General features: G+C 39.3%; 1 protein-coding gene across 4 annotated transcripts in view; it reads left to right on the forward strand.

The window, feature by feature from the left end:
* HIPK3 (homeodomain interacting protein kinase 3) overlaps positions 1–25,495 on the forward strand; it is a 68,473-nt gene that overhangs the window by 38,839 nt on the left and 4,139 nt on the right. For 3 of the 4 annotated variants that reach the window (XM_030240123.2, XM_018921981.3, XM_050974943.1), the window contains exons 3-15: positions 7,803–7,926; positions 10,975–11,094; positions 12,782–12,868; positions 13,730–13,914; positions 14,687–14,846; positions 15,243–15,366; positions 17,650–17,771; positions 17,929–18,056; positions 18,161–18,322; positions 19,758–20,036; positions 21,742–21,882; positions 23,306–23,541; positions 23,829–23,956. In XM_030240123.2, the coding sequence (XP_030095983.1) occupies positions 7,803–7,926; positions 10,975–11,094; positions 12,782–12,868; positions 13,730–13,914; positions 14,687–14,846; positions 15,243–15,366; positions 17,650–17,771; positions 17,929–18,056; positions 18,161–18,322; positions 19,758–20,036; positions 21,742–21,882; positions 23,306–23,541; positions 23,829–23,956 (1,996 nt within the window). The remainder of the gene's footprint in view (positions 1–7,802; positions 7,927–10,974; positions 11,095–12,781; positions 12,869–13,729; positions 13,915–14,686; positions 14,847–15,242; positions 15,367–17,649; positions 17,772–17,928; positions 18,057–18,160; positions 18,323–19,757; positions 20,037–21,741; positions 21,883–23,305; positions 23,542–23,828; positions 23,957–25,495) is intronic. The other variant, XM_050974941.1, reaches the window with a different exon arrangement.

Raw genomic sequence — 25,495 nt, forward strand, 5'->3', positions numbered from 1 at the left:
GGAACCCTCTGCCTGTTCTTCAGCTGATGTGTTTGGGCACTGCAAGTCCATAGGGTTAGAAATTGTTATTCCCACAGAATCAACAATAACAAAGTCAAGTAGGGAGGGAATTAAGTTCTGACATGTCTGAGCTGTGAGGCCCTGAAACATCCCACACTGTGCTCTTCTCTTGTCCTCCTCCAGGGCTGGAAATGTGTGTTTGATCCTCTCCTTGGGTGGAGGTCAGCTCGTGCTTGCCAGCAGCCCCACAGCCACTTGCTCTTGCCTTGACTGCAATCACTGTTCCAGACCAGAGTATTTCAAGTCTGGTTTTCTTCAGAAATAATCTGGACAATTGAGCAGCTCATCTCGGGGCTTTGTTTTGTACAAAAGCTCTGTATGAGATTTTGGATGTTCCCCTTGTCTGGGCAGAGGCAATGTCTGTGTGACCATCTCTGGCAGCCTTCGACCAGGGAAGGACAAAGCACTGCAGGGTGGTCCCACAGTTAGGAGTAAATCCTCCATCCACACAAATAGTATTGTCCAAATTCAGTTTTGGTAAGTAACCTCATTTGACACTTTGCTATCCAAAATGGAAATGTATTGAATAGCAGGCTTTATTTATCCATAAAGCATCTGAAGAGTTTACATCTACCCCATTTTGTTCATTCTGTTGCTGCATCAGTATCAACTTTGCTTAATTTTCATGTAATTCAAAAACTGCTTAACCTATCAAGTATATAAATAAATCACTTGGTAAGTCTTTTCAAGGAAAATCAAAATCATGAAAAGGCAGAAGCATAAACATCTGGTTTTAATAAAATCAACTCCTCCTTTCACAAGAGATAATTAGAAAAGAGCCTGCTGAAATCACCTGTTTTATTCTCATCTGAATAAATCAAAGAGGAATAACTGAATGATTATCTTCAGTATTTTTCGTACCTGATTTGAGAAAGTATATTAGCTTAAAATTTGTGTGCTTGCTCTTTCAAAACAAAATTTTTTTCAGTATCAGGAAAAAGATCTAGGATAATTTATGATTTTTTTATTATTTGAGGAAATTACCTAGGATTTAATTTTTTGTCTCATTTAATTTCTTGGTGAATTTTCTTTTCCATGTTCATTTATGAGCTGTAAGTTCTAAAGAATTTTTTTTGCAGTGATTGCTTCTTTTTTTAAATAGTCACATACATGGGCTGCTTTCTATATAAGATTTTGAAATCCTTCTCTAGGGTAGATCAGGGTTCAAAGTTAAACTGGCAGCTGCATGTCAGTCTTGTATGTTAGAGATACATATATATATCTATATATATATAGATAGATAGATAGATATATAGATATATATATATCTGACTGGGAGGTTCTGAGGGGAATGAGGTCTTTTCTAGCTATTGAGCATGCATAGTCCTATGAAAATATTTTATTGGGCAAAAATGAGGTTTTGTCATTTCTGTGGAAAACCCATCCTGTGGCCATAGGATTTTACAGGAGGTACAGAGACTGATTTCCCTTTGTCTTCACTACTACTTCCCATGCACCAGACTTCTTCCAAGGAGAGATGAGACTAGGAATGAGGGGGTAACTTCCCATATCAGCTTGAATATAATTATTCTCACTGTATTTTAAGGTACATGCCTTGAATTGCAGAGAGCGGTGGAATTGAGTCTTTCCTGCTACCACGAAGACAAAGATACCCCTATCCAGCTTAGCTAATATTTCCTGAGTCAATGTCTGAGCACTTATATTTTTGATTTCTAAGTCCTCTTAAATTCTTAGAATTTTAAAAAATACCCCCCCCCATCAGAGTCTGCCACTTATGCACTTCCTAATGCCTAATGATGGAAGAGTTTAAAGAACCCTAGAAAACTACAAAAGCCAGGAGTGTGAATGTAAATCTATAATTCAGTTTTTGATTCTTGATTTGCAGCAGTGTTCCTCCCAAAGAATGGGGAGGAAGGCTCGTTGTCTGGCATGGTGTACCATACTTGCATTTCTAAGATCAAATTTATGTTAGCACATGACACTGCCAGTCTGCCTCTGACATCTCAGTGCACTTCAAAGCAAGAGACAATAAATTCAACTATAAAAATGTTCTTAGGAGGTGCAGTTAAGTGGGTTTTTAATGTGTAACACAACTATTTTAAAGGCACCTATAAATTATGTTGATATAATTCTTATTTTAACAAAATGACATTACAAGTAACAGTTATTCTGAGCATGAGGAAGATTGTCGAGACTAGAAGGTTGTACAGAAGCTTGTAGTTTGTGTCAAGGGATTTGCTTGGATAACTCATATATTTGTGCAAGAATAGTGATTGAATGTGTAGGAAATGTGTGTTCTCAGATCAGCAGTCTATGTATCCCAGTCTTCTGTTGCTGCAGAAAATTTCCTGCAGCACGAGGTTGCACTTCAGCGTCTTCTGATGCAATTTTCTTACAGCTTTACACAGTTGATGGCTGTTCTTGTTCTACATGGATTCAACCCTTACTTGTGGATATTCTCCTGTCTATCCATTCTTAAATACTCCTAATATTTTTTTATCTCAACAGTGACCTGTGATTTTGAGAGTAATTGCAATTCTGGCTTTAAAAATCCACTTTTATGTTTGCATCAGCCTTTATCTCAAAGTGGGTGGGGGATTCCTTGGTCTTCTAGAGTGAGGCAGGGCATTAGAAACACCTGTCTGCTTCTCTTCCCTTATTTATTATATTATTTGAGTAATGTTACTGATCATTCTTCCTTGAAGCTTTATAGTTTTAACCAGGGTTTCTTCTTGTACCCAAATCTCTTCAAGTCTTTAATTTGTATTGTTCTTTTCTGCGTCTTTTCTATTTGATGTATCCTTTTTCAGATGGGGGTGACCAAAACTGAACCCAGAATTCAAAAGTGAACACACACCCTTCAAGGTGAGGGAATATCACTAGTTTTATATAAGGCATAGTATTTTTTATATGTCTTTGTCCTTTGAAAATAAATACTGATATCCTGATTATTTTTGCTCCCAATTGTAAAATATTTTTCTTGAGTAATCTGTAAAGTTGTCTAGACTTTTCATTGAAAAGTTGATTAATTTATAACATAATTTCTTCTGGGTAATTAATTAATGAATATGGTACATTAATTTTCACTGTGGTTTACTATACACCCTGTATGCTCTACTTCCTCTTGTTGTGTTGATGTAATTGCATATTTGAAATTCCTTCTGAAGACCATGATGAATCCACTGTAGAGCCAACTGATCTTTATATCCTTCATCATTTCCAGGTTTTGTCATTACATGGTTCCTTTCCATTTCATCCTTCAGGTGTACTTGCCTGGGAGTTTTTTTCTGGGTGTTGCCACCTTGATTTTGATCCCTCCAGCCAAGAGTCTTTGCTGTGTTCTTGCAGATCTTGAGGAAAGGTTTGCACTCCTTCATGTATGTGGTAAAGACTGGTAGTTGAAGAGTGAATTGTACATGAGAAAACTCATCAGAATGCCCACTGCCATCTCTCATTAACTCACTGCATCTGCTCCTTCTCCTAGGCCTCTTTTCTTTAGGAGAAGAATTGTGCATCTCACAAGCCGTGTGTGGTTATTCCTTTCAGGAGGGATGTGCTTGCATTGTGCTCATGATGGCAGCAGGGGCAAAGACTGGTTTTACTCAGGCTGGTAATCTGGTCTGACTTTAACTCTTGCTAATTGGATTCATTTACGTGAGTCGTCCATACCAGGGCTTTTAAAAAATAAATTATGAACATCCCACCCTTTTGATGGCTTCCTTGCATAAGTATTTCTTATCACAGTGCCATTGTGTTGTATCCAGAGTAGGTAACTAACAGGCATTGTCAGCCCCGTGGTAAATAGAGATAGTAAAGTTTGGTAGTAAAGTTTGAGGGGAGGAAGGCTGTTTCTAAACTCCCCACTCTGGAGAGCAGCAGGTAAATAAGCCAGTGCTGTGATCAGCAGTTGATACATTGACCCTCCCACACTGCCAAGGAAATAGAAATAAGAATTACTCAATCTTTAGTCTCACTTCCTTGATCTCTGAGGGGGTATGTGTAGTGTGACTGTTATAGGACCTTCAGTGGGAACATATTTAGAAATTATTCCTGCATTCACCTGAATTGTTCATGGAAGTGAACAAGGGAAGCTGCTGTTCTTGTTGTCTTGTGCTGTTCTTCAGTTGGTGCTTTGCACAAGGACTGTTGGGTTTTAGCTTTTTCATGTAACTTCTGTTCTAAATTGGATTTCTAACCAACCATTTCTAGGTGATGATCATCTGAAATGGTTTGACTTCTTACAGATTTTTTTATGACTTATTTTTGTAGTGTGGGTAATTCTTGCTCTTCATTCTTTGTTCCCCCGGTGTAAGGGTTGGAAGAAACTTTCTGTTATTATGCTGCAGTTTTGATTTTTTTTTTTTTTTTTAGCAAGTTTTTGCTTGGGGTTTGTTTTTAATTTTTTTTTTAATCCTCCATCATGGAACTCTCATTTTTCAAATTTGTTCATTTTGTTGTTTTATTCCAAGCTGGCTAACATGCTGAAGCTAAACTATTTTATGAAATATTCTGGTCTTTGAACAAGTTAATGGAACAAATTGTGTAATTTCTTTTCTCATAAGCTTACAAAAAGTTATAGGGTAGTATATTTCTATGTGTTTATAGTAGATAGTATATAGTATGTGTTTATGGTCTGGGATGTAATAAATGTGATGTGACTATCCAAACAAGCAGCTGAAACAGGTATTCATTTGTCTTTCATCATTTTAGATCTTTCTAATTGTAAAGTCTAAGCTGTGCTGTTTTATGATAATGTTTTAAATTAATGTTTTATTAACACTGATAAGAAGGAAAAAGGTGCTTTCTCTCTAAAATCTTGCTTTTAGTTTAAGTACATTTAATTAAGATTCAGTGTCCTTAAGAAGTTTAGAAGATTCTGGTGTTCTCCTTGTTGATGTCTTGGTATGGGATAACAGGTGCTGTTTGCTCAGGTGGAGGCTGTGGTATCTTCTGATGCACTGGACATCTTGTGATCTGCAGTAAAAACCAAGCAGGAGCGTATTTGTGTGTGGTGATATTTTGAGAGAGAGAAATCCTTAGTTACACTGTTTTTTGAGTAATCCCATGTTAAAGGGACTGTTGGGACAGCTGTAGTTCCTACCACTCTCATGTCTATGCTTGTAGTTAGGAAAGGGAATATCTTCCTTTTGAGGGGCATGGTGAAGTATTCCTTGTAGGAGAAAACAGCTGTGGGTCATCTTAAAAACAAAAATTGAAGAATAATTCTCTCCACTTTAACACTTTTCAGTCTCCAGACAGATTTTTAACAGGAACTTTAAAAGAAGGAGAAACAGAAGCAGGTGGTTTTGAGCATGACATTAAAAAACTTTTGTTTTACAAAAATATTTGAGCTGGTTAAGACCACTCTAAACATGATCAAACTCAGTCACAGTTTTCCTGCAACTTAATTTGCTGTGAGAAAGTTATTTCATTTTAAGGATAGTAGGTTACATTGTCCCTGATAGAGCAGCAGCTCTTCATCTTCCTCTCTTCAAGCTGGCCTGAAAATATTTTCTGTGGAAGGGTGCAGGTAGCTATGCTCAGGAGCACATTTATTTCCTCTTCTTTGTGGATGGCAGATCTGGTGTTGGCAAGTGAGGAGCACTTCTCCTGAATTACCTTCCTTTTCCTTTGACTTATTAGTGCTTTTCTTTGTGGGAAAATGACCAGATTCCTGTATTTTGAAACACAGCAAGTATTCTGTATTTTTTTTTTTTTCTTTTTGGGCATTGTCTCTCCCCTCATCCTTCACTCCTTTGGGATCCTGTCTCTCCACAGGGACAGACAGACGGACGTACTGCGGCTATTTTTGCACGGCACACGTATTAACCATTGAGTAAACCTAAGAGGTTTTACAGAGCTTATTTTAGCAGAAGCATTTGTTCAAGCCCCTGTATCCATAGGCTGTGTGTATATTCATTAACTATGCAGGGCTGTAACACAATACAACAAAAGGAAGTGTATTTTAACAGAGATCTGTAACAACCATAGGCAGACTGGCACCCAGCCAGGGGCAAAGGCAGACGCTTCTCGCTGCTATTTCTGTCTTGTGGCATCCAGAGATGTTGAATTGATTTCTTGGATAATGAAACTAGCTAAGACTTACTGCAGTGTCAGGATCCTGCATTGCAAAAATACATATGTTTGATCCCCAGAAGTTTTTTGTAGTCAGATCTTTGGAGGCAGTGGAAAACTGAGCCTCTCCAGTTTCACAGCTGGCGTGACAAGATTTAGCCTTCATGTAATCACATCCAAAATGGTTTGTGGCAAGGATGGGGAGAACTAAAGTGCCAGCATGAATGGAAAGTATGTAATTACTTAACAGAATATCCTGTCCTGTAGACGATTTTCTCATCTAAAAAGTGTTGGATTTTCCCTGTGGCAGAAGCCCAAATGGCTTCACTAGTCAGAGATGGGGCAGAGCATTGGGAGTCCTTTCCCTGGTGGTGAACATTCATCCTTGGAGCTTGAAATGTGTCTGTATACAGCTTCTCCCAACTACCCTTTGTGAAAGGGGATGGAGATGCTTCAGCTTTTGGTTTGCTCTACAGCTACAAGGTAGCTTCTCTGTCCCAGTGTAGCATAAAAATAGGAATTTGTTCCCAATCCAGTACATGTCCTTAATTTAAAGAATATTTTGATAACAGTAAAGAGGAGAATGAGATTTGTAGGTATTTACCATGATCAGTCTGCTTTGTGTGTGGAATTATCAGTAGACTATGTCAGGATATGCTGAATCTGTGAAGATTTGTGAGCTTTTCCCCAGGGGAGAAATCCCACGTTTCCTGGTCAGTTGGATGCTCCCATTCTGCCCAGCTGCATTGGGAATTACCCTCTTGGATTTAACCACTTTCCTGCTCCTCTGTGACATGCTGAGCAAACAACAGCTTGTCTGCTTTAAAAGTGGATCCCTTGATAGTGTGATGCTTGGAACAATATTTTACATCTCCAGGCGTCTTTCCATGTTAGAGTGCAGATATAAATTCATTCTTTTTCCTTTTGTTAATAGCTTGAATGAGCTGGGAGGGAAGGTTTTAAAAGGACAAATACAATGAAAATGGATATTTGTGAAATACTTGAGTTCCATTCCATGTGAACAAAGACGTTAAAAGCCCCTTTAGCAGCTGTGTCAATACCAATTTTTCTGGTTCTTGAGTGGAGACATAAATTCAGATGGTGTTGGTTAAATAATTCACATTTGTTTTAGGTGAAAAATAACACCTGCTCTGTTTAGCAAATGCAGTGCTTTCATTTAAGTGATTTAAAAATTGATCACATTCAACTGATTTGAGTACATTAAGAGATTTGCAGTTACATAATTAAATTGATATTTTAAATAGCTTTAACTGTACTGTACAGTTGAGAAGTGTGCAGGTGGATTTTCAGATAAAACTTCTAGTTGGGTTTTTTTTTGAGATGAAAGGCTGGTGTGTTTGGAATATAGTTACAAACAAATGACATTGCGTGGACAGCTCATTTGAGACATACTGGAGGAAAGGCAAAAGTTCTGTCTCAGGGATATTCTGTTTTCCAGGCATATCAGTTATTTTCATTTGCATAGCAAACTGGTACTTGTAGGAAAAAAAAAAAATCTAAGAGCTGCAAAATACTAGCACAGGTTACTTAGATAAATAAAAATGCAATTTCTGATGCTTATAATTAATTAAAATAATTATCAAGAAACAGATTGGTTTTTAAAATTTTTTTCTTTGTCATGTTGGATTGTTGAATGACCTTTCTTCCCCAAGGAGAAACCTTCAGTAACCATGTTTGATTTGCAGAGCACCAGAGATCATACTGGGATTGCCGTTTTGTGAAGCCATAGACATGTGGTCGTTAGGGTGTGTGATTGCAGAGCTCTTTCTTGGATGGCCACTGTACCCAGGAGCACTGGAATATGACCAGGTAGTAGAATAAATTTCACAAGCATATCTGCACTTTCTGCAACTTAAGACTTTCAGATCATTAAATACAGAATTTTAACTGCTAATTATATCCCCTATTATGTAGCATTCCCTCAAGTCTGTTCAATCCTTTTAATTTAGCCTTATTGATTGTCCTAGAGACATAAATCCTGATTCTGACCCAGACTGTATATTGTGCTGCTTTTTTTGAATTAAGTTGCCATTTGTCCTCCTCCCTCCATCTTATGAAATAGATGTTGGTATTAAAGCTGCTGTTTCTGATGGAAACCAAAGTTTGCAGCTACCATTGCTGCATTCTAATCTCTCTTTCCTTTGCCATGAACAGGGTTGACTCTGGAATGTCTATTCAGATGTCAGGATTAATTGTGCTCTGAGTACTTTCTGATGCTTTCTGGAAATCCAACAAAGCCCAAGGATTTGAGAGCCTGTACTTCACAAGGAACAATCATACTGTAGCTAGGCAGGGGTAAAGCTTGGAGCTCCTAAAGCGCTGCCCTTGCTTTCTTGGAGTTTTCAGTACTGACACCATGAGCATTACTGAGCAAACTTAATAAAACTCCATGTTGCTTCTAATGAAAGATGTAGAACATTTTTTTATTATAAACACTTAGAAAATAATGTGGAATTTGGGAGGAATGTAATCAGCATCCTGAGCATGCCCACCTGGTTTTGAACTTTGCAAGTGAAGCAACCTCTTGAAAACCCCAGAAGGAGCAGCAGTGCCTTCTTGCTAAGTTCCAGTCTTTGATTCAGCATTTAGTTCAGAGGCTGTTGTTTAGATTACTCAAGTCCTGCTCATGGAGTGGGATTTTGGCTTCCTTCACTGACAGATCAGACCCACTTTTCTGAAAATCTGAACCATTTTCAGGGGATATATTAATTTTGTGTTGATGTTGGTCATGTTTCTATTTCAGTTTCCTTCATTTACACAAAATGCAGCATTTCACATGGGAAAGTGAGCTATGAATGGAATGTGGGTTGATGCTTTGATGCATTTAGAAGACCTTTTTGCAGACTATTGCTGTTAAAATGGAAAGTAAAAGAGGAAACATCTAACAACCCATATAATTCACTGTTTTTGTAAGGATAAAGTGGAGGCAGTTTGTTTTTTGGAAGGAATCTATAATGCTCTCTCAAAAGTTTCCAAAAACTCAGCAAATTTATTTATCTCTTACATATCATTCAAGTTTGCTGGAAGCCTCATCTAGCAACTTGCCTGATCCTCATTTTGGAGAAGGTGTGGTGAAAGAGGGGCTGCAACCTCCTCTGCACCATCAGGAATTGCCTTGTTTTAACCAGGCTTGTAACTGTGCTCCAGCAGCTCTGCAAAACTTGCTCTGGAGAAAATGGGCTCAGGGTTTTTCTCAGTATCCATGAGTACAGCAGGAGCAGGAGATGGCTTCCAAGGGAATTCCTGTCCTCCTGCTACGTGGTGTGTGTCACTGAGTAAACAAACAGGCTTTGTGCTGCATTTCCCCCCTGTCCCCCTGGTGTGTGGCAGCCAACACACTGGCCCTTGAAATGGAGCTCTTAGTTCTCCCATTCATTTGTGGTTAGAAGCAGTAACAGCTGTGTTTCTCAGTGGAAAACAGCCCTGTCTTCTGAGCTTTAATACTCATTAGAGACAGGCACAGGCACTTAACTGCTGAATTTTTGAATTAATGCACTGGCTTTTCCCCTCTACTTTTTAGGACTCTTTGTTTTTTGAGGACATTTAAAATGATCTAGAAATACCTCTGGTCAGATGTTACTCCTTACTCCCTGAGGCTGGGAATTATGGAGGATACTAAACCCCCAAAGTTGGCAGTGCTGTGTTTAGTTCCTCCCCACTTGGGTCTGTCACTTTTCAGCAGAAGCCTCTCATGTTCCTTTTACTTTTTACTACCCATCAGTTTTTCTCCTCCCAGGTGCTCCCAGCTCTCAAGTCCTCTCTCTTTCATTGCCTTTATCTTCTCATCTCTCAATTTCTGATTTGGTGTATTTGGCCACGCTCTCCTTTTAATTTTTTTCCCTTTCTTCTCTCTTATTCCCTGGCTGCTCCTCCTTTTCCAGGGGCTGGCTCACCCCAGCAGCCCCTCTGTGGTGTGGGACCCCTGCCCTTCCGAAGTTCAGCCCTGGCTGATGGAATCTGTACCCTCTCCATCCCGACCTGCAGCAAGCTTGGTTTTCAGTTCTTGCCAATTATTCTTCCAATTCCAAGGTGGTTTTTAATTTTGAAAGCAATACTGCCTCTGGGATAGCTCCCCCCTTGTAGAGTGAGTTAACATTGCATGCACAGTAGTTAAAACACATCATGTTTCAACAGATTTCTGTTGAAGCCTTGAAACTTTGCTAGGTGAAAAATTGATCACCAACTATGATAGGTAATGCAAAATGCATAGTAAATCATCCAGAATAAATGCATTTTGATCATTTCAGAGCAAAGTTTCTTTCAGGCATAAAGCCAGTCCGTTCCCATCACCCTCAGTTGCAGATTTTCTTGGACAACAACACAATCTTTTGCTGCCTGGAGCTTGTACAGACACTCCCTTTCCACATGGAATGTTTCCTTGAAATGCAGGTGTGTCAGATGTGTAAAAGACTGATACACTGGAAACAGCAAATGGGAAGGATTTTTATCTAGTTATGTAATCAGAACAAGCCAAAAAAAAAAATCATGGAAGTTCTCTAAGCAAACAAAGCACTCCTACTGATTTTCCTGTTTAGAATTAAAAAAATACATTTAGGATTGGAGTGGGTGGTGATGACAGCCACTCTCCCCAGCTCCTCGTTGCTGTGAACCAACCCAAAAAGCTCGCTTATATAGGTCACCTGAGAGGTTTGTTTATGTGTGGCTTTCTCTGGAGATGGAGAGAGCAGTGCCAAGTGCTCAGGGTTAGGCTTGTCCCCTCTGTAAGATGTGGCTGTGGAACTCTGAGCATGGTTCATTTTGTCATTTCTCAAATGAAATTCCGAGTTTTTAACTGTGTGGGGATCACGTTTTGAAAAGAGGAGGTAAATCCTTTTCCCTGTTCTGTTTTTTCCTCAGATTCGTTACATTTCACAGACTCAAGGTTTGCCAGGAGAGCAGTTGTTAAGCATGGGAACGAAAACTGCGAGATTTTTCTGCAGAGAAACAGATGCACCATATTCTAGTTGGAGATTAAAGGTAAACAGTGCAATGTAGCAGAAAACAGCACAATATTCTCTGAGCAGGGCAAGGAGAGAAGCCAAGATTCACTGCAAGACCATGATGTCCCTGGTGCATCTCCTGTGGTTTTTAGCAGCTCCTGCTCTTTATCCCTTCCATTTTTTCTGTCCCCCAAGGTGCAGCTGCCAGGCTGTGCTGTGGCCAGTTCATGGCTGCCAGGTGGGGAATTCAGATTAAGCCTTGTATCTCCAGAGGTGCTAAATGAATGTGTTTGGTTTGTTTTCTTCTCTTTTTTTACTCTGTTACTGCTTTTCCCTTCATGTAAGGAATTTGTCTCTGAGGCCCACACTGCTCTGACAACATTTGTCCAGAACTGGCTTCAGGATCAGAAGTTCCTAGGAGGAAAAAGGAGATTAAAAAAATAACGTGGCTGTTTACAGTTCATTTCTTTTAGATCTCCTGCTAAAACAGCCTTTGTTGGCTGAAAGCTGCAATACAGTGAGTGCAGACAAAGTTAAAACAAAATGTACTTTTGTGTTCTGCACACCTTGCTTCTTTCTAAGCAACATTATTGCACTCTGGCCATAAGCAGAGCCTTTGCTTCCCACTCAAATAATTTACATTTTTTAAAACTGTGTTTCTCCGTGGCCCAGCTTCCCTGGGGTTACAGAGGGCTCAGGCAGCAGTTGGGGCTGACAGGGATCTCTGCAGCACCAAACAGCTGCCAGCTCCCAGCACCAGTTGCATAAGTCCCCCCAGCAAGTTGGTAAATCCCCAGCAGCTCTGGGGTTATGTAACATTTCTGCAATTACACCCACACCTGGTTAATCCCTCCCTCTGCTTTCTCAAGCACTTGGGCTTTAGGTGACACTTTACATCTGCCTTTTCCATGTCAGAGTGAGCTCTTGGTGCAGTCAGCCCTCCCCACTTCCAGGAGCTCTTTGTTACCTTGCAGAGGTTAATTAGGGGGTTTGATATGGGCTATTGCTCGTTAGTTGCAGTCTTTGTCAAAGTTCATTTTGGAAGCTTTTCTGCAATCTGTGTGTTAAAAGCTTTTTCCCTGAAGTCCCACCTTGCCTCTTGCAGCACCAGCCTACTGGTGCTGTCTGTGTTGAGGAAGGAAAATTGTAACAGAAGCTACTCTACCAACTCATAAACCATTCATTCTCTGGGGTGTTTTTGTTTCATACTGAAGTATTTAAAATATTTACATCACTTGTTGTGTATGTGGAGGGATAGAAGTACAATAATAAAAAAAAGAAAAAAGGAAACAAAGAAGTTGAATGGATTTTGGGTTTTGATTTATTTCTTTCACAGTGATGTGATATTGCTGCTGCTTGGGGTTTAAGGTCTGAGTTTGAGAAAATTACTAAAATGCAATAATAGAAAAGCTGTGATATACAAAAATACAGGAGTTTCATTAAACTGCTCTATGCTAGGCTTTCAGCACTTCCTGTGTGATTCATAAACTATCTGTTGTAATCCAGTACAGTGATTTGTCAGATGGAAAACATTGTAGTTATTGTCTTTTGATTTAGAGAATGAAAGTAGCCAGTAAAGCAGCATACAAATATATAACTGATATACTAATAATTTGGGAAAAAATAGTGGGTTTTAGGTCAATAAGTACATAAAGTCACTTTGTAGTTATAGGTGACCTTTTTTGGCAGATTCTAAACTAAGCTTTCCTTTTCTTTTTGTTGAGACATTGGAAGAACACGAGGCAGAAACAGGTATGAAGTCCAAAGAGGCCAGAAAGTATATTTTCAACAGTTTGGATGATATAGTGCACGTGAGTATTAAAGCCTCCTTCCTCTGCAGAAGGAATGTGTGGGAATGACTGGTGATCTTAAAACATTTCACTGGTTTGGAAAGAAATGCCTTTTAGAATATAATTTATTGTGTCTCAGTCATATTCACTCTTCTCTGCTGCTCTGAGGAAAATGTCTGGCTGTGTCAGCCCTTTGAGCTGATCTTCCTTTTCCATTGCTTGAGTTAAACAGTGGAACCTGTCCTTGTGGTGGAGGAACCCTTGAATTTTGTGTAAAATGTTATTTTCTCTTCTACCTTATCTGCCACTGTGGCAAATAATAAACAAAGAATGCATGTGGAACCTGCTTTGTTTATTGTTTGGTTTCCAGTATAATTCTGTTATCTTAACAATATCATTCTAAGTGTAGTTTTTAAAATTTTGTTTATAAAAACATGGCTGTTTCCTCACTTTTCTTTAGCTTTATACCTCTCTATAAGTCTATAAATCAATAAGAAAAGGCAATTTTTTGTTGTCTTTCACATCCTGAAAAAAGGATCAAATTTTGTTGCAAGGCTGGCATTAATATGAGCTTGAAATTGTTTTTTAAAGATTAACTGTAGTTCGAGTTAGACCATAAAAAGATCTTTATTCCAAATCTTACTTCTTAAATTCCAAGTCCCAAACTGGAATAAAGCCTTCAGGGAGGTTGCAAGGGGGGAGTAGTGTGCATGCCTTAAAAAAAAGCCACCAATTCCAAGCCAGCTGTTTTGGGTTAAGACAAATCCACCATACCCCATGTGATAAAAATGCTGAATATCAGTATTTTATAGCAGAAAACAGTACCAGAAAGAGTTAAATTAATATGTGTGTCTTCTATCTGCCTGTTTTGTTCTGTGCCAGGTGAACATGGTGATGGATTTGGAAGGAAGTGACCTGTTGGCAGAGAAGGCAGACAGGAGGGAATTTGTCAGTCTGTTGAAGAAAATGTTGCTTATCGATGCTGATTTAAGAATCACTCCAGCTGAGACCCTGAACCATTCTTTTGTTACCATGAAGCACCTCCTTGATTTTCCTCATAGCAACCAGTATGTAACATGGAAATCTGTTGTTGCAATTCATTTGTGTAAAAGTGTTGTTTGTTTCTTCTGCTATCAGAGCAAAAAAAAAATCTTTCATTTTTGCAGTGTCTTAGAAAAATGTTTCAAGTGCTTGCAGTATTAGATACATCTGTTGGGTCAAGGAAACTGCTTGAATAACTATTTTTCTCTGAAAGTAACAGTTAGAGCAATAGATTCCTAAGTTGGTTTTATGTATGATTGTTGAAATTCCAGCGCTGCAGAAACTTGGCTGTGATTTTTTGGGAGGATGAGGAGCCCTAGTTCCTGTCAGTCATTGAGGGCTAGGCTAGGCATTTCCTCTTGAGGTTAACATTTCAGGTAGTTCCTTTCATGTATTGATTAATATGGAATGTATTGAAAGTTTTCTTGCAGTTCTGCAGTTGTATATTTCACCATGGATTTCCTAAAGTTGCAAGCATGTCACTGAAAGAGCAAGCTTTGCCCATCTATTTCATTTCCTGTCTTTCCTGTCTGTAAACAGCTGTTAGAAAATGGTGTTAGATGGAAAGAGAAAGAAACAGCAGTATTTTTTCTGAATTTAAAATATGCATCAGAGAGGCTTGATGTGACCATAGTAACAACAGTGTTTCTGTTTTTCTGCCTGTGTGGATGATCCCATTCTGTGAAACTGGGAAATGTGGGGTTTGAACTAATTTTTTCCCCTTATTATGGGGAATTGTTTTTTACCTTCAACAACATGAAATGGTGATTAAAACAACTTATTTTCTGCTTCTGATAGAGTGAAGTCCTGCTTTCATATCATGGATATTTGCAAATGCAGATCAAACCTGTACGACTTAAGCAATTGCAATAAAACATCACTCATGAGATCAGTTGCCTCAGGCAGTGCAGCCAACAGGACTGCAAGCTTTACCAAAATTGGTCCAGTAAGAAGTCAGGTAAAATCAATGATTCATGTTTTTCTTGGTTTGGTTTTGTTTTGTTTTTACTGTAAGTTCAGTTAATGTAGTTTTTCTGATTAATTCAATAATTGAAAAAAATTACGTTTGTTAAGAGGTAAAATCTTCTGTCTTGAACTCTGTTTTTTTGGTAATGTTTTCTTAGACAAATAATTTAGAATATGTTCCAAATTAAGTTACAATCTGGAGTTGCCAGTGCTGTATTCTGGTGCCCTCCAGTGGCCCAGTGTGATGGCTTCCTGTGAAATGGATTTGAAACATGAATTTTTATAAGTTTCTTTTAGTTATTTACTGTATAAAGTGGTGGGACAAGTGTGTGAGAGATGTAGTTTCACAGTTACAATGACCTTGCCTGTGTTGCATCTGTTCCCATAGGCATTAACTGCATCTGCCCACTCAGTTCTGCACCAAGGGATTCCACTGCAGGCAGGAACTGCTCAGTTTGGTTGCAGTGATGTTTTCCAGCAAGCATTGATTATATGTCCTCCAGCCATTCAAGGTATATTTAGCTGTAATTGTCACAGTTCCTAAAATATGAGTGTTACTGCCTGTATGTTAGCAATATTTGAGTTTTCTGTTATATCCATTTAAGGTTTATATTTAAACCAACTTAATTATGTCATTAAAAATCAGTGAGTGAGTCAGATGCAGATTCATTGCACCTTTTTAAAAGAAACAGCAAGTCAGCACCTGCAGAAAATTATTTAAACAACCCAGAGCCCATCTTCATATTCTCCACACACAGGGAAATAAATTTGTGTCTTGGATAAAATAGGAGAAAAAAGTGTGGAAGGAGAAGCAATAAGGGGGGTGTTCTGAAGTAAATTTGGAGAGGAAACAGGAAAGATGGAGTGAATATCAGTGTCTTATCCTAGTAATAGTCATTTATGGAAATGGGAAGGCACTTTATATTGTTTGCTAATTAACTTAGCTTGATGATAGTCTTTGTTCCAAAGATGTAATTTATTTATCTTGGTGATGTTCAGCTTTGTGTTGAGATCAGATTTTGAAGTTATGGAATTTATAGGGAGTAGTTTTTTTAAAGAATGAACCTTGTTTTCATTCTGCATTTTAAAACTTCAGAAATCACCCTAGATGCACTCTGAAATGAAACAACCAGAAATATTCAACCCAAACTTAAAGCCCAAGAAGTCTTAATCTCTATAGATAAAGACAGATACAGCAGACTTTATCAATACTATTTTTTGTGGCAGCTACAGCTACCTTGGGTTGCAGAAACTCGAGAAAGTTCTGACTATTCACAGGCTGCTTCACAGAGATTTCCTTCTGAGCAGTTAATTGTGTAAATTGTATATGTTCTTTACACAATGACATACTCCATAATTATAAAAACCACTATTGTTTTCATTATTCCCAGATGAATAAAGTGATTTATAGCAAAGGAAACAGCACAGGCAGACACTTTATCTGTGATTTGTATACTGTATTCTTAATATGATGATAACTTTCCAAATTTAATTTCTGCTACAGCTGAAGTGGAGGGGATATATTGTTTTCATCACATAGGTGACGAGTTGCTGGCACAGATGAAAAAGGATATTAATGGTATCTGGCACTGCTTCAAAGTTTCCCAGCTTGGCTGCTCTGTGGAGTATCTGAAGTGCTAAAACTCTCTACTTCTGTCAGAGTTAAGATGCTGCTCTTCTAGATGGCTGTGGGGAAAAAAAACAGTCAAGTCTGTTTCAAAATGAGAAGCTTTGAAGTGCGTGGTTATAACTGAGTATTGTGACATGAGAGATTTACATCAGATGAAAACTTTCTTTCATCCTCTACTGTAAAGATTAAAAAAAAACCCAGCCAAAGCACTTACAAACTTCAGTGTAGTAATTCTTTAGTAGTTACCTGTGAACACCCATGCTTAATCTTTGAGTGAAGCACGAGGCATGAAGTGCAGTTAGAAGATGAGATCAGGGATATCTTTTCCTATTTCCTAGCCAGGATTTTCTTCAAGCATGGCTGTTCTGTTGCAATGTCTGTTAAGAAAAATTCCTCTTTCATTATAGTTTGGCATTATTGTGTAAAAAAAGTTCTTGAAGTAAACATGGCAGCATTGCTGTATCTGTGTTAGTTTCCTGTAACAATAGTGAAATCTATACTAGACATGAGATGCATCTTGTTTGTGTTGTGCTCTGGTGAGTAGATTGCATTATATATTATAGTTTACTATAGTTTGCATTATTTTGATGAAGAGAGGATTATGGATTCTACTGCAAATATTTGTTGAGGCAGACAGAAGATTTTACATTGTTTCCCACCAAAGAGATGGTAGCAAAGAGGGACATTGTACATGTGGCATTGCCAGCTGTAAAAGCTGAGAAGAATGTGTTTCAGCCTGCTTGGAAATACAGAGCATGAGGTGTGCAGTAGTCCATTCTGAGAAGCTTTGAAATTCAGTTCTGCTTACTTTTGCCTGCTTCCTTTCAAATTCTTTTAAAGTAGTTTGTGATAAAGAGTAAATGCTTAGCTCTGCAGAACTTTCTGCCAAAGTCATTCCTCTTCCTAGTAGTCTGTTTCCAACTAGTAGCTATTGGCAGTTCTTTCTGGAAACTACAGCTCAAATATTTGTGCAGATAAGTTATGGCACAAAAAATCTTTAAGGTGTTAATTTGTTTGGCTTGAAAGTCTAAATTATGGAATTAGATCATAAACACATTTTAAAAAACTGTGAAATGTTTTAAAATCGTCCTATATGTTTGCTCACAAAATACATGCAAGACTGCTGTTTGCCTAAAGCTTGGGTATGTGTTTTTCTCCCTGCCAGGAATTCCTACAAACCACAGCAAACCCACCAGTTTCTCCCTGAGGGTGGATAATGCAGTCCCACTGGTGACCCAAGCCCACGCAATTCAGCCACTGCAGATTCGAGCAGGAATCCTTTCTCAGGTTGGCCTTCTTTAAAGCAAAACTCTCACTTATTAAATTGGTGAATGTTTTGAACTGCAGAGTTCTGTTGCAGTGCCTCTCCTGGTCTGTGCTGAACTCCAAGCAGTAAGTGTAGCTCAGGGAGTTGTCTGTGCCATAAAAGCTCTGTGCTCCCCAGCAGGCGTGGTCCAACCAGACGCAGCAGATCCTGGTTCCTGCATGGCAGCAGGTAGCACCAGTGGCAGCTCCAGCCACATCTCTGCCCTCTGATCCTGTGGCTGGCCCACAGAGGCTTGGAGACTGGGGGTGAGTCCTGCTTTTGTGCCACACCTCAGTGGCTGGGATTTAACAGGAATGGGGATGCTGGTGAGAATGACCTGCAGTATAAACCTGCCTTTCCTTTTCCTCAGGAAGATGATTACCCAGGGCACCCACTACAGCTCAATGATACCACAGCCTCTTTTAACACATCAGATAACCTTGTCTGCCCCTCAGCCAATTAGTGTGGGCATTGCACACGTTGTCTGGCCTCAGCCTGCAGCTACCAAGAGGAACAAACTGTGCCAGAACAGGTCAGTAGAACGTTTCTAAGACAGAACATTCAAAGACAGTGTATCACTGGCTGGGGGCTGTGTACAAATCACAAACAGGATGGGACTGCTATGAACGTGCCTTGAGCTGTTGTATTTTCCAGCATCAGCCTCATTACATGGTTATGACAATAAGATGTCATCAGCTCACATCCCAGGCAGCAGACTAAGAACTTTAAAGTTACAACTCACTTTAAAAGTTTTTTGACCAATCACACAAAGCAGAAGCACATTGACAGTGTTCCATCCATTGTAAGCACACGTACCTTTGGTTAAACAATGCTTGCTTATTTCAAATACAATACCTGCTTGTGAGCCTTCAAACACAATGCACAGAGCTCCATTATTAAGCTTAGAACTCCCTAATATCTCACTAGATAGACTTTTCTGCAGCTTAGGGAGTTATTCTAGACCAGCGTTAATACACAGACCATTGTTCTTTTTGTCCTTACTTTTCTACTTCTTACATAATTTTTCTGCTGACCAATCTCATGGCTACTGCTCAGCTCTAAGCACAGTTCTGCTGTCTCTGAGGCTGCCTTTTGCAGCTTTCCCAAAACCCTCTGGTTTTATAGATTCCCACACCTGTTGTTCCTTGCTGTTTTGTGGGCAAGGGAACAACTTGTAGAAGTGACATCTTTGTTGGGCACAATTCGTCTTAGTCTTTTGGGAAAATGTGTCCTTTCTCTTGAAGTTATTTTGGTGGTAGACTAGATGGAACAACACTTGCAATGCTAATTAGTTTTAATTATTTTTGATTAGTATGTGCCTATCATTGTAGAGTGTTGTGGGAAGGTATAAGAATGTCCTGAGGTAGCTCTAATGAGATATTCCTAAGTTTACATGAAGGAGGATATATCAGGTTTAGACAACTAAAAATAAAGAGAGGCTGTATAACAGGGTTGCTGTGTGCCTCGCAGTCACCTTTCACTGATAGCCAAAAATACTTCAGCTGCTTGCTGAAGAAAATATGCCCCAGTGCCATGCAAAGGTGTGGGATGCTCCATGAGGGGGAAAGTGTGTGGGTTATCTGGGCAGTGTCAGCAGTCCTGTATTAAGCAAGGGGTTCATCTGGAGACTCCCAGCTTTTCTTTCAAGGAGAATCTTTGCAGGAAATTCAGCTGGATTTTATTTCCTTGTTTTTCACCCAAATGGGATTTTCATTTGTTTTTACCTTTATAAGAACGTGGGATTTTCAGTATACTATATTCAGTGTTGATGTCTTTGATATCACATACTTGGTATCTTTTTTTGTCTGAAACCATCCATGCCAGGTATTATTGCCTGTGTTTACAGTTCTGTGTTTTTCTAAATTGGTGGTTTAGTCTACATTGCCTGCTTTGGTTTTGTTAAATAGAGCCCAGTTTTCCCAGGCTGAGATTCACTAAATGCCAAATTGTTCTTGTTTCCTTCTCAGGAGCAACATGCTACAAAACACCAATATCCAAAATTCAGCCTTTATCTCTCCAAAGATCCTCAACCTGAAGGCTGTCAAGAGAATAAGTTGTATAGAAGCACAGGACAATCTCAACTCGGAGGGGCAGGAGGCCTCTCTCAGGCTGGCCCCTGAGCCCCCTGTCCCCAGCAGCCCCCGCCAGGCCCTGTTCCTGGCCAGCTCCCCCAGCCCCGTCAGCGTCATCACCATCAGCAGTGACACCGACGAGGACGACGTGGCACGGACGCACTCGCTGAGGGAGTGAGCATCTGCCTTGGCTTTTGTTAGGCTTGACTTAAATGCAGCTGTCTCAGCCATTTAGCTTTTCTGTGTTTCACATTCTGTGCTGCTTTAGTGGGTGGGTCTGAGCTTCACATGAGGGGATGGTGAGCTCTGTGCACAGAGCAGGGAGACAAAACAATTCCTGCTCCAGCTGGGCACCAAGGACAAATGATCCAAATCTCAGCCCAGGAGCACAATCCCCGTGGGCTGGAGAGAGAAAAACAAGCAGGGTGGGACTGCCTGGGCTAAAGCTGGGATGGGACAATGAACTGCAAGGTGCAAATGGAGCAGAACTGATCCCAGGGAGAGACCCCGGGAGCGCTCGTGCATTTTGGGGCCATTTTGGTTCATCTTGGGTGCAGCCCTGGCTGGGCTCTGGTGCTGCCCAAGGTGGGTCCATGGAGGAGATCCTTTGGATAAAATCCCTGCTTTATTCTTTAACTCTCTCTAGTCTCTGTTCTAGGTCAGCCTACAGAAAGCATCATTAGCACTGATGCTTTCAGGTTTAGATTTCATATTTTCCAGATTTTGTACTGCTTTAGTGTGTAACTCTGAACTTCATATTAAGTGTTAGCAAGTTTTCTTCACAGTCTAGTTAGACAAAACCCTCCTTTTCCAGCCCAAGGACACCACTGCAGCTTCAGGCCCAAAAAGTGTCAAACAGCAGCAAATTGAGGAGAGGAAACTGGGAGGATGGGAATTGTCCAGTTAGAGCTTCATAACCTGAAGCTGTAATTGGACAATTACCCCAATATGTAAATGGACCAAAACTTAGCAAAAGTATTAAAACTTGTGACTTGGAGTCCATCTTGGGTCCATCTTGGGTGTAGCCCTGGCCAGGCTCTTGTACTGCCCAAGGTGTATATCCCTTTTAATAAATCCCTACTTTATGCTTTAACTCTGTCAAGCCTCTGTTCTGGGTAGCCTCTCTAGGTATCAGCACAGCTAATGAAACGGAGTTAAAAAAGGACAAACATTTTGCTCCTAATCAAGTTTCAGCAGAAAGTTAACTCTGTAGCACTCTGTTATTGAAAGGGAACAACACTCCATTAATCTGTGTGTGTGTTATGCCTTTTCAAACCAGAGTTATTTTAGGGCTTTTTTCATAATGCCATGCCGTATTTATTTGTTGAAGAACAATATTATTGCAGTAAATACTCCATGTTACCATACTAGCAGTAGTACCCACTAGATACTGTTACATACCTGTGGATAGAAAATACTTCTCTAACAGTGTGAAAAGGTGAACCTTTGGGTGCAAAAGCAGGTGCTGGGTATTGTCCCCCAGTGGAGTTTTCTTTCACAGAGCCATCACAGAAGCATGCAAGGCTTAAAAGTTTAATGTTTGTTTGACTTCATCCTTACTTGTAATAATTCTGACCTGGAGGAACATGTATTTTAAATCTAAGCTTTGTCAAAAGTTTCAAGGCTCTGAACTGCTGTATAGAACATTTTAATCTACTTGTTTTAGTATTGATTCAGTAAAAAAAAAATTATCCATTTAGTAGGTTTCAAAAAAGAGCACCATAAAGGTTTAAAACTTGGTTTGGATGTAAAAGAAGCAAGGAATTAGATGCTAGTTTACATTTAAGGGGCCTTTTGTAATAATGGGCCCTTTTCTATTGCACAGCTGCACCTAGGTGAGTGGTGCACGTGTGTTTGCTGACTGTGCTTCTGTGTGCAGGTGTAAGGGGAGCCTGGAGTGTGAAGCCTGCCAGAACACCCTGAACATGGACCGCGTGTGCTCCCTGAGCAGCCCCGACAGCACGCTCAGCACCAGCTCCTCGGAGCACTCCAGCCCCTCTCCTTGCAAGAGATCCAACAGGTGAAAGCTCAGCCTCCTTGCAGCAAAAAGAAACATCTTGGTATACCACAGGCCCAGTTGATGCTAAAAAATGCACAAGTTTTATGCTGCCAGCTGGTGAGGGTGAATGATCTGTTTAAAAATTGGTCTGCTGGTCTGCAGTTGCACAGCACAGACTGCTCTATTCTTGATCCTAAAAGATCTGTCTTGCTGCAGTGGAAGCTTTCAGAACTCTGAATGAATGGTGCTCACACAGAAAATATAAACATGTTGCATGCAACTTCCTTTGGAATAAAAATATTCTAGAGTTGCAGGATTAAATGAGCCTAAGTAGTATGTGACAGATTTGGTCACCATGTATTTTTTCGTTTTCCCATTGTGTATCTTGTAATATCTAATGAAATTGATGCCTTTTTTTTCTTCTATTAAAAGTGAGGCTCACTTAGGTGAACACTGTTGCTGTGAACAGCTTTTAAATGTTTTTATCTTCACTGCCTCATGTCTAGCTTGAGCCTTCAGCAGTTTTGTAGTGCAGAATGAATTCGAATTAAGGTCTTAACAAAAAAGTTTGTTTAGAATAATTAAAGGTTCTGTCAGAGCATGTATTGACAAGGAGGTGGAACTCTGAGTCTGCATCAGGTAGTCTTACTGCTTGGTAGTTAACACTGTCAGTCCTTTGATATTCTTCAATATCAAAACATTCAAAAATTCAGGTAAGTTTTTATAAGGACTTACTTGATTTTAGGGTATTTTCTTTGAATTGTAAGTAGCTGACCTGTAATTTAATTCCCCTTGCTAATTCAACTTTGTCAATAGCAGAGGAGTGTGTTGGATTCTGGTTTCAGTAGCATTCTATTATATTAAGTCATATAATTAGCAACTCTAATCAGAAGTTAATGATATAGAAGTACAATTCAGTGCTCAGTAGTTGTCAAATCATCACTGTTTGTTACTTGAAAAAACTATTCAGAATTACCTGATTCTGTTGGTTAAATCATCAGACTTTTGTGCTGGCCCTCTTAGTGTCAAAGTACTTTTCACAAAAAGTTAATTTTCAAAAGTGGTTTTATTTGTGATGAGCTATTTTAAACAACATGCAATAAGGACATGTTGCATGAGCTGTAAAAGCACTAAAGGACTTGACCATGCATTTAGGCATTAGTGAATTCACTGCTGTTTCTTGTATGCATAAAGTTAATCATGTATTCCATCAATTTTTAATATAAAGAAGTTGTCTCTTTTCTTTGAGCCTTGCAATATATGGGTAGGATGAGTTTGAATAAATGTGCCTGTGTAATTACAATGCATCATTTTTATCCACTTTTGAGCAATTTCACTTTAAATTATAGTAATGTCACTAGAAATTTAATGTGTTAATTTAAGAAAATGTACCTCTATCATGAAAATCTCTTTGCTTCATTGCAATACTTTTATTTTTTGACAGCATGTCAGATGATGAACAGGAGAGTGGATGTGACACAGTGGATGGTTCTCCAAGCTCAGACTCCTCAGGACATGACAGCCCCTTTGTGGAAAATGGCTTTGTAGACAATAACAATAAAAATAAGGAAGCAAGAGCCTCAGTTAACCCTGAAACCAAATCAGCTGTTTGCACAGTAGTGGTGCCACCCATGAGACTTGAAAACAGGTTACATCTTGAGGAACAGATGGTGAATACAGGTAAGTTAGTTCAGGTGTTTTTCTATGCCAATAGATAAGAACAGAAGTTTCAGTATTTATCCAATATATTTATTCTATATATATATATATATGAAGATTTTGATCCATTCATACAACTGCTAATCTGTAGTAACCACTCCTAAACAGTGCTAGGGTTTGACTTTAATTGGTGCATTGTATTATTATTTCTCCCTGCATGCTTAAGCAAATGAAGCCTTATCTAACTTTTGCTAGAAGAGAACAGTGACAACAAAAGCGCATAACATTGTTTATTTCTTCCTTGGAAGATGCTCCGTGCCAGCCTCTGAGAAAGGGTCGGTCTGTCCTGGGGAGAATAAACCAGTCTTGTGTGGTGGGGACCCGTCAGCAGAAACTGACATCAGCATTCCATCAGCACCATGGGAACTTCAGTCAGGTATGTGCACTCACACCCAGCAAGCCCCAAACACTCAAGGAGTTGAGTTCCAAACTGAAGGCTCACAGTTTCAGTTGCTGTCTGTGGCAGCTGCAGGTTTTCAGCAGCTTGGTTAAAGAAGTGTTCAAATCTTGAAAAGTGGATTTCAACTTACTGGGCAAGTCATAAGTATTTTTCATTTTGGGTAATTTTCTTAATACAGCTGACTCTATTTTAAAAAAATAACAGAAGAGCCACACTGGGAAACTTGTCAATGCTTGCACAATATCAAAACATGAGACAAAAAGAAAAATATGTTAGCATTTATTATTCCTACATCCAAATGCTCAAATACTCATAGTGTGCAGTTAAAATCTGCAGCTGTTTGTCAGTGTTGTTCTGTCAGTAGTGTGCATGAAAATCTTTTAGTTTGAGTATCCAGAGGTGAGGTAGAGCTCAGCAAACCCAACTATTTCTTACCTTTGCTGCCAGGTAATGAAGCTGGAGGGAAGATCAGACTGTGATTGTAGTTCCTATATTAGCTATAGGTAGAAGATACCTATAGCTAATTTAAAAGTTACTTTTATCATTGCCCAGCAACATAGCAAATGTCTGCTGTGGCTGAGGACTGAAGTTGACACGTGACATCAATCTTGAGCCCCTTTTAATTAATTATCTTGGAGCTGTAGTTGCATTGAGCTTTTGGCTAGATAGCTGGAGGTGCATTAATGTTAGAGCAGTACCTGTTTGTGTGAGTCTTGCAGAGGAACTGTGAATATTGTCAGTTAAATGCTAAATGAAAGCATGCTATATGTAGATAAGAGGATTTAGCAATAATGAGTTCAATAGTTTAGATTGAAAGAAACATTTGGGTGGGTGACACAGTCTCCCCTTCTGCATGATTATGCAAAAGGATTGGTTTAATTAATTCTAAGCAAACCTTAATATGATCAGCATGGTATTAATTTTTAATCTCTTCAGTGTCTGCAGCTCCTCAGCCTCTCGGCAGAAAGCGTAGAACGTTATTTTCATTACAAAAATTTATGCTGATCCTTCTTTCTTTGGTAGATGCCCTGTGTAGTTTGAAGTCTGCATCATTTAATGGGAGTAATTGATTTTTAGTCTTTTCTCTTTATAACTGTTAATGATTGCCACATCTTCCTGTGATCATAGACCTAGACTTCTGTTTGCCTAGTTGTCTCAGATAATTTTCAATCCGTTTATTATTTTTCCTGCTCTCCTCTAAAATTTCTCTCCTATTTGTCCTCTTTGTGCCTCATTATGGTGCCCAAACTGAATGCAGCACTTCCAATTGATGCCAAGCCAGTGCTGAGTAGAGTGGAATAAGCACCTTGCTCATGTGATACATGGTATTTCTGTTAAAACAGCCCAGCATGGCATTTTATCCTTTTTTTTTTTTCCCTTTGCAAGAGCATTAAAATAAGTTGTGTTCTGTTTTCCATCTCTTATTGTCTGTGCTGCTGCCTAAATAGCTAATGTATCTTTTTTTTTGTTCTGTCGAAGCATTTGATAATCCCTGTCTCTATATTCCTCCCGATT

This window comes from Serinus canaria, chromosome 5 (assembly GCF_022539315.1).
Source record: "Serinus canaria isolate serCan28SL12 chromosome 5, serCan2020, whole genome shotgun sequence".
In the NCBI taxonomy this organism is placed as follows: domain Eukaryota; kingdom Metazoa; phylum Chordata; class Aves; order Passeriformes; family Fringillidae; genus Serinus; species Serinus canaria.